At 42.5% G+C, this 9,620-nt stretch overlaps 1 protein-coding gene across 1 annotated transcript; it reads left to right on the top strand.

Moving 5' to 3' along the window:
• Positions 1-412: 412 nt before the first annotated feature.
• On the top strand, positions 413-7,268 carry LOC308326102 (extracellular calcium-sensing receptor-like; the record flags this gene model as incomplete). The annotated part of the gene is made up of 9 exons (XM_080778911.1): positions 413-654; positions 776-1,070; positions 1,917-2,003; positions 2,627-2,896; positions 3,242-3,448; positions 3,701-3,976; positions 5,481-5,708; positions 5,799-5,922; positions 6,355-7,268. 9 exons carry the CDS (start codon positions 413-415, stop codon positions 7,266-7,268), a joined length of 2,643 nt encoding a protein of 880 aa, XP_080635037.1.
• Positions 7,269-9,620: the final 2,352 nt, after the last annotated feature.

Below are 9,620 nucleotides of genomic sequence, written 5' to 3'. Positions count from 1 at the left end.
AATAACATTGACTCTATGTTTTCTTTGTAAGTTTCTTTGTAAGGAGGATATCCATGTCATTAAAACTAAGATATTAGATAAAACAGATAGATCTAGCCACTATGACCGAAACTGTCCGAACTACTAGCCTAGCCACCCAACCCACTCTGCTCTGGGATATCAGTGAGACTGAGCACAGCTGAGTGATTTTTATGTTTTGATTAGGCGTTCCATCATGCTCGTTTAAGCACGGCTAGATGGCCATTTCAACCAATCAGATTGCTTCCTCGAAACCACCTGTTGTAAGCCCTTACCACCCAGACGGGTGGCGTGAAAGAGCACATAGTGCCATAAGGTGTTACAGGAGATGACACAGCACCGTGTAGCTATAAAATGATTTAGAGAAGGTGGGGTTAGACAGAGGAGGACAGTCATGGGGGCTTCTCTACACACACACCTGCTTTCATATCTGTACTTGCATTTGACGTTGTTCTCTTCCTCCTCTCTTCTGTCTTCCTCACCTTCCTCTTCTTGTGAATTACAGGAACAGTTTCATCTCAACAGAATGTACAAGGCTGGGGACTTTGTTCTGGGTGGATTATTTTATATCCACTTCATCCCTGTCTACCCTGGGCTGTCTTTCACCTCCAAGCGACAGGAGCTCACTTGCTATGGGTGAGTACCACAATTACAGTATAGCAAGCAAGAGAACAAGTAACTTGTTTAGAATTTAGATTATGCTGTGTATTCCTACAAAGATAAATATTCAAAGTTACAGTAGACTTTTCTGTGGTAGTTTTTTCACTCCAGGGTTCAGACGGGCGCAGACCATGGCTTTTGCCATCAATGAGATCAACAGAAACAGCACCCTGCTGCCCAATGTGACTCTGGGCTATGGGATCTATGATACTTGTCATACACTTGGAGGTGCATTCCATGCGGTGTTGTCATTGGTCAGTGGGGGAGAGAAGCCGTTTCAATTGGATGAGAGATGCGTCGGGTCCCCTCCAGTGCTCGGAATTATGGGCCCAGCTGCTTCAACGAGTTCTATTGCCATCTCTAGTGTATTAGGCTTGTACAGAGTGCCCATGGTACGTTTCCTAGAAATGAACTACTCTTCAATCCACCCCTAATGCGAATTCTGTTTGATAAAAGAATGCGCTCCTGACTCTGAGACGGTGAGACCTGAGTTGGAGCTGCCTCGGCTTGAGTCATGTTGCAAACATTCACAGCTCAGGGGTCTCGTTCTGTCTTAATTCTCCACAAATCTCTGTGATTGGAATTGTACTATAATCAGCTGTGTCAATTCCTTGTGCTTATTGTGTTTAATTGTCTAGTCAAAGAAGTTATTAGATTTGCACGAGTGAGGCTGTGTTGGAGCTACTGGACACAAAACAACCCGGCCTCTGTATCAAATATAAATAGGCTATATTTGTAGGCAGCAACGTGTCGCTCTTCCATGGCCATGGGCCATAGTGTAAATCACTGGGCATAATGTTAAATGGATGATGGATCTCTTAAAGGCAATGCGGCAGGTGGCACGGTGATTGGTTTGAACATTGTAACGCCCAAACCACACCTATGGATAATGTAAGGGGTAATGGAGGTGTTTTAGGCTGTGGCACAATAATAAGATAACAAATTTTACGGGGCCACACCTCTCACACAATATTACACCCCCAAATTAAGGAAAAAGGGCCCCTGCCGCAAGATGGGGCCCCTTATCTATAATAGGAGTGGGGAGTATTTTGAGTAATTTTGAGAATGTTATATGAAACCTTCTATATCAATCAGTGATCAATAAATACAACACAATTTATTGAATTATTGTTATATTCTCATACTGTATGCTCATATTCTCTGCTTGAAGGAGACATTTGTTAAATAATTGAGTAGCATTGCTATATTAGAGAAAAGTTGTTTCGAACTTTTTGCAGGTAAGTCACTATGCCACCTGTTCCTGTCTGAGCGACCGGAACCAGTTCCCGTCCTTCTTTAGAACAATCCCAAGTGACGCCTTCCAGGTGAATTCATACAGACCAGATCTCTTTCTTGGCATCAAGCACACATGTTCCACACACTGTGACCGGTTCTACAAACAGTTTTCTGAAAAACGTACAGTATGTTGTTACAGTTCTCAAACGTATTAAAAATTTTCATTTTAAAATAGCAGATCTATAATCTACAATCATAGCATGGCACAAAGAGAGCTTATGAGCTTGCATATCTGCTGTTTTTTAATAGAGGGTATGCGCGTGACATTATGCGGGACTCCTACTGAATGGCAAAAGACTACTTTAAGTCATTCTGGCCTTGACAAACAGAAAAGTCTTCTCTGATTGCATTAAACAATGTTAAACTCAGTTTGCCACTCACTTTATGCATGTGCATACCCTATATAACCAAAGAAGTGTAAAATGACAGATGTTTTCCCGGTTTGAATGGGTTAACACATGTCACCCTCTAGTGAGCGTACTTAGATATTGCATTATCACCTTGAATTATTGCAGGTCAGGAGCTGAAGGTCTTTAATGGCAGCATCAAAAGATAATGATTAGAACATTCCTATTGTGTTATCTGTGTAAGAAATTTACTATGTGAATAATCTAGTTTAGAAGCACTTATCCCCATCATTATATACACTCAGGTGCGAGCTATGCTCCAGATTATGAGGCGGTTCAGGTGGACCTGGGTAGGAATGCTGTTGATTGATAATGCATATGGCCACCATGCTGCCATAGCCTTACAGTCTGAGCTGGCTCAGTCTGGTTTGGCTTGTCTGGCGTACCTGGAGGTTGTGCCCATGGACTATGATCCATCTGAACTTCAGCGGATTGTCACTGTGATGAGGAAGTCCACAGCTCGTGTGGTCATCGCATTTGTATATGAGAGCCATATGCCTGAACTCATGGAGGAGGTTTGGGCTTTGATACATGTTTTTTTTGTTAACAATGTGATTCATAATTATAATACTTTTATTTTATCGGAAATCCACTATTTTGAAGAGAATACATTCATCCAGAATAAAAATAGGTTGCAAACATGTTTTTGTAATTGCTATGCAATTCAATAATATTTGCTCGAGGTTCATGAATACTCAGCAATAACGTGTACCGTACTTATTTTGTTCTGGCATTTCATCTTAGTACTTAGTAGACCATTCACTCATCTCACTGCTATAACTAATTGTTACATACATACAAGGTTTCCATCCAACAACAAAGATAGCCTATTTGCTAATGTAATGTGTTCAACACACTAGGTGGTAAAGCAGAATGTAACAGGTCTGCAATGGATGGCCAGTGAGTCATGGACGACATATACTGGACTCCAGACTCCTAACTTCATGCCGTACCTGAGAGGCACCCTGGGTATTGCCATCCGTGGTGGAGAGATACCAGGTCTCAAGGACTTCTTGTTAAAAATACATCCCGACAATGACCCTGACAACAGCCCTGAAAATAACATAGTGAGCCTTTTGCTTAATTTAGTAGTTAAACAAACTGGAATTTCACACTGCTGTCTGTCGCCAAACATTTACAAGGTGTATTGTTCTGACCTCCTGTTAGTCCGACTGGTTACTAATATCAAACCCTAACCCTAACCTCAGGCTCAGTCTTAACCGGCCACGTAGTTTGGACTAACGGGAGGTCAGACTTATGGGCACTTTGGGCAGTCCCCATATTAACAGTATGCGTATGTCTTCATTGTGTTTCTTCAGGTGAGGGAGTTTTGGGAGATCACATTTCAGTGTAAATTTGCACCCCTTCCGACCGACTGGGTGGATGCTGGTGGAAGCGTGTGCACTGGACAAGAGGACCTACTAACTGCAGAAACTACACTGTCGGATGTGTCTGACCTCAGAGTAGAGTACAATGTGTACAAGGCTGTGTATGCTCTGGCCCATGCCCTCCATGACATGTTGGAATGTGTGCCAGGAAGAGGGCCTTTCATTGGGCACAGCTGTGCCAGTTTGCACACAGTACAGCCATGGCAGGTGGAATATTAATTCACAGTTATCTGTTAAAGGATTAGTTCACCCCAGAAATGACTTATTGTCTCCACCAGGCCGAAGGCATGGGGAGGGGAGAGAGTATGTTTGCACTCCGTCCGTCCGTGTGTCCGTCCATCCGTTACCAGCTAATCTCCGTTATATCTATTATTAATTGCAGCTCATTCATTAGTTGAAGCTGGTTCCAATATGACATTGCAGCTGTCAACGGTTCTGAACTCTGTGTGTGATACTGTTGTGATTGTGAACAATGTGTGCTTTATTTAGGCAGACTGCACACACAATGTACTGTATGTTGGTTTATTCATATTTAACATCAAATAATATGTACAGTATTAATGCTTGTAAGGCCTCCATTTAGACCATGTTATTATACCTTTCAATCCGGGAGGTAAAGCATGCTGTGTAATTTTAAATTTTTTGTAACATTTTGAATATTGCAATGCTATTTAAATTACACCTCTGCTTGACACTGTAGTATCTAGCTCGCCAGATTTGTAGTCTATTAAATGTTCATAATGGTGGATATATACCAGGCAGGTTGTATAGAAAAGAGAGGGTCCAGGCAGTGTCCTTTCTTTCTCATTTTGAGTTTATTTCAAGAACACCAATGAGCTTGCCACAATCATGACCAAACAGGAAGATATTCTCTGAGAAGCAAAATCTGTAGGCCTACAACCACGCGGCATGTGCGTGCATGTGTGTGAGTTTGTATGTGTGTGTGTGTGTGTGTGTGTGTGTGTGTGTGTGTGTGTGTGTGTGTGTGTGTCTCCTAACATGTATGACCTGTATGACCTGTTAACTCTGGCCTTCCCCTAGTGATCACTCAAGGCTCATACCATATCTTAAGAACAGGCTCACTTTAAACATTGACTATGTGAATCTACATCTAAACAACAACTCCTTATATTGCAATGTGAAATTCATGACATAACATAACATTGTGATGTGGATCTAAGTACAGGTGTTTCTAAACATGCCCAATTTAAGTTTTCCCAGATGGTTTGGGGCCTCTCCACATATCTACCCCAGATCTGTTTATGTTCACGTCTGGGCGCCAATACACTACAACACTAGCACACCTCTTCTCAGTCACACAAGGGAATTGGCCACAAATATACAATATAATAGTATTTCTCTATGAATCCATAAAAAATACCAAAACCTAGATGATCAGATTCAGAACTGCCAGCTGCCCTTGCAGCAACACACACACACACACACACGCACACGCGCACGCGCACGCGCACACGCACACGCACACGCACACGCACACGCACACACACACACACACACACACACACACACACACACACACTTGTGATAATTGTAGTGCCCCTTTCAATGCCCAGACAGTGAAAGCCCTGCCGACACTCCCCACAAAATATACAGTTCATGTTTTTACTGTTTTTTACTGTAAATACTAGTTAATTCAACAGTCCCTGTGTATTTGTTTGTTCTTCAAAATTAACTTCATCACCATTTCTAGCTTGTGTATTACCTGGAAAAGGTCAACTTCACCACATCATTTGGTGATGATGTATCATTTGATGAGAATGGTGATCCTTTACCAATCTATGATGTCATGAACTGGGAGTGGCTCCCTGATGGAAGCACAACGGTTCACAACGTGGGTTTGATCAAGAAGTCAGCCTCCGGAGATGAAGAACTCATCCTGGATGAAAACAAAATCTTCTGGAATTTTGGATCCAAACAGGTCATTTAATTTGGCTTTCTGAAATTAGCTAATGGCTCATGATGTAATTTATTTCACACTGAAATGTATCAATGTTCCTTTCCTCTGTAGCCTCCTCGGTCAGTGTGCAGTGAGAGTTGCTCCCCTGGAACCCGTGTGGCCAGAAGGAAAGGAGAACCTGTCTGCTGCTTTGACTGCATTGCTTGTTCTGAGGGAGAGATCAGTGATCAGACAGGTTGGTTGATTGATTGAGTTTATTGATTAATTCATTGAGTGTATTTGGTGATAGCATATTAGCACTCACCACATACAGTGACATTTGTTTCATCACAGATTTAAACAACACAATAAATCCCAAAGGTTTATTTTCACGGTGGCTCTCTGGACATAAATATTGAGCATAACATCCAAACAATACAATTAAAGATTTTAACCAAATGCTATTTTATCTCAAATATTTTAGTATTCACCTATTTCCTTATTATGAAAAATCCACAGTTAATCCCACTCATAGACACAAGTCTATGAGTGACAGTTCACACAAATGCAAGTAAAAAAACTATAATTTAGGAAAAGTGTAGAATACATACATTACATAATGAGGTATCTTTAATCTTTAGGGTGATACTTTACTTGTCTGTCCCTATAATATTGCTGTCTTTGTTAGACTCTACAGAGTGCACCAGTTGTCCAGAGGACTTCTGGTCCAGTCCTCAGCATGACCACTGTGTCCCTAAGAGCATGGAGTTCCTCTCCTACCATGAGCCTCTGGGTATCTCTTTGACAACCATCTCATTGCTAGGCACACTTATCTGTGCCATTGTCCTGGGAATCTTCTTTTATCATCTTGACACACCCATGGTACGCGCCAACAACTCAGAACTCAGCTTTCTTCTCTTGTTGTCACTCATACTATGTTTCTTGTGTTCACTTCTGTTCATTGGCCGTCCTAGACAGTGGACTTGTCAGCTGAGGCACGCAGCATTTGGCATCAGCTTTGTGCTGTGTCTTTCATGTATCCTGGTAAAGACTATGGTGGTGTTGGCCGTGTTCAAGGCCTCCAAGCCTGGGGGTGCAGACATTATGAAGTGGTTTGGTGCTATGCAGCAGAGAGGAACAGTTCTGGCTCTTACTTCCATCCAGGCAATAATCTGCATAGCCTGGCTTGTGTCTGCCTCACCGACTCCGTATAAAAACACACAATACCACAGTGATAAGATTGTCTATGAGTGTGATGTGGGATCAACAGTTGGTTTTGGAGTGTTACTAGGTTATATTGGTTTACTGGCACTCCTCAGCTTCCTCCTAGCGTTCATGGCAAGGAATCTTCCAGACAACTTCAATGAAGCCAAGTTCATCACTTTCAGTATGTTGATCTTCTGTGCCGTGTGGATAGCCTTCATCCCAGCATATATCAGCTCTCCAGGCAAATATGCTGATGCAGTGGAAGTATTTGCTATTTTAGCATCTAGTTTTGGCCTTTTGGTGGCGCTGTTTGTCCCAAAGTGTTATATAATAATTTTTAAACCTGAGAAAAACACTAAGAAGGCCATCATGGGTCGAGGTGCCACTAAGACATAGAAGCAGAAATTAAATTCAAAACACATTTCCAGTGAGTAACAGATTTTGTTTTGTTTTGTTTGGGACCGGTGGTGCCAAACAAGAAAGTATGATTAAAACTATATTGAAATAAATCAAATAACCTGTTAAAAGAGAAACAAAGCTGTTCCTACAAGTAGCCTACAAAGATAATTTATTGTGGCACTCGCCTCTAGCTGGTGTAAAATAATAGCTAGTCAACTACGTGTGTAGAATGTAACGGGTACCCAGGCTAAACTACCCTCCCTGTAATACGTTTGGCTGTTCATGAATGGTGGCAAAACTGAGTTGAATTGGTTAGGACTGAACAAAATAAATGTTTGGGAATGACAGGTGGAAGCACAGCAGGAAGGAACAAGATGGATGGCTGGCAACACAGGTGGTTTATATAAGCTAATGGCTGGAGAGGATTGGTGGACCGATGAGTGGAGGACCAATTAACTGTTGGTGAGAGGCGGAGTTGACTGAGTTATGGAATGACTGAGAGCTGAGTGGCTGGACCTGTGAGAATGAGTGACAGACAGAGAATGGGAGAAAAACATCCACATACAAATGCCCCCCATAGTAATACAGTACATGTAATGATGATGATGATGATCATCATCTCAGTTTGAGGTTACCGTTACTAGACGTGATGTCTCCTGTATGTAGTTTTGGCCTTGGGTTAAGACAATGATTAGGTTCAAAACAACTTTGTTTTGGTTTTGTTAGATTTCCAAATCAATCTGTAAGGCACTGCCCCCGGGTGAGTCCTGTATATTGGCTACTGTAAGGCTATTAATATGTGTGACATGGCCTGCTGGATGTGTTAATTCCTCCGCTGGCAGATTTAGCCCTTGATACTTTGCAATCTGTGCATGTCAATCATCATGGGATTAATCATCATCAGACACACACGCACGCACACCCTGCACGCACGCACACGCACACACTGCAGGTTCTATCAACAAGTTGTGAGTAGAAATCCATAAAGCAACCATAACTGTATAGTCCTATTACTGATATTCTTTGCTGTTCTTACACTCAAAGGCAGATAAGAGCCTATAGGTCAGCTATAGGTCAGCTGGTGAGTCATCATCACCCTGTGAATTATCAGCAGCACTCGGCTCGCCTTTGTTCTTTATTCTTTTATTAAACTTTGTGTCATTTCGATCGCAAGGTCATGGGTTCGAGCCTAGGCACCATCAACCCAGCATGTGAGGAGCACGGCTTGAAGTTGTGCGGCAAGTATACTGATGGTAGGTGTTGCGCTCCACCTCAGCAATCCATCTCCCAGAGGTCTAGCGCATTGAAACGGGGATAGACTCCCACACCCTGGCTGATACCGACAATAACCCTCTCTAACTTGCTGACTTACTTATTAAACTAACCAAATGATTCCCTAAACAGGGCAGAAAGAGCATCAAAACACAGCAACAAGCAAGGGTTTAGACTTAACAAACACTGATGCTGATTATATATTTGACAGACGGCCATGACGGCCATACAACTAGAAAAAGTGCTCCTCTGAGCACAGATCTCCACCAGGTCAGGTAGATTATTGTGGGCCCCTGATGGCGCTATAATAGGCCAATTATAGTGTTGGCGATAGTGCTGGCAGTGCACTGAACGCACACACGTTCATTCACTTGACGCAAAAGCAAAACATTGTCATTCTTGATTGTGTTGATTTGGTGTAGCTCCAGGGCCCTTGCAGGGGTTGATTCAGCACTTCCACACATATACAGCAGGTGGTGTATACACAGGATGTATTCTATCAACAAAGAGTTGTAAGGATACAGCAACATGACTGTATAATGTGATATCATTTGCTGTTCTTACACAGTTACACTCAGTGTAATAGTCTATTGTCATTGTCAAAAATGTCAGGAACGAGTGTTGTAGGACCCAAAAGCAGACAAGTTCCATCCATGAGAATATAAATGTAATGTAATGATTAACCAGTAAGACACCCTGAGGGCGAGGAGCAACCTCGCCCTCGCACCCGTCTCATGGCGCTTTGGCTTGGGGGATCAGATCAACATAATGGAATGATTCTGTACTGGCCATATATGGAGCGTGCCTTGAGTGTACAGGGTTTGATGATGTCAGATCAACATATGGAATGTCAGAACAGAGCAGCTCCATATTTGGAGATCTAAGGGTGGCAGCGGTGGCAGTTTCTTGAGTGTACAGGGTTTGATTAGGGCCCAGGTATAGTTGATATCTCTAATTTTTTTAAGTGGGGAGAGGAGCCCGAGCTGTCAATCTTGCTTTGGGGTCTGGGGACTGTTCCCTTAGACGAGGAACCGAGAGACAGAGACTCATGAGGGACAGAGACTGAGGACAGAATGG

Source organism: Protomyctophum bolini (assembly GCF_963924005.1).
Source record: "Protomyctophum bolini genome assembly, chromosome: 12".
In the NCBI taxonomy this organism is placed as follows: Eukaryota; Metazoa; Chordata; class Actinopteri; order Myctophiformes; family Myctophidae; genus Protomyctophum; species Protomyctophum bolini.
This window is presented reverse-complemented; position numbering and strand designations above follow the sequence as displayed.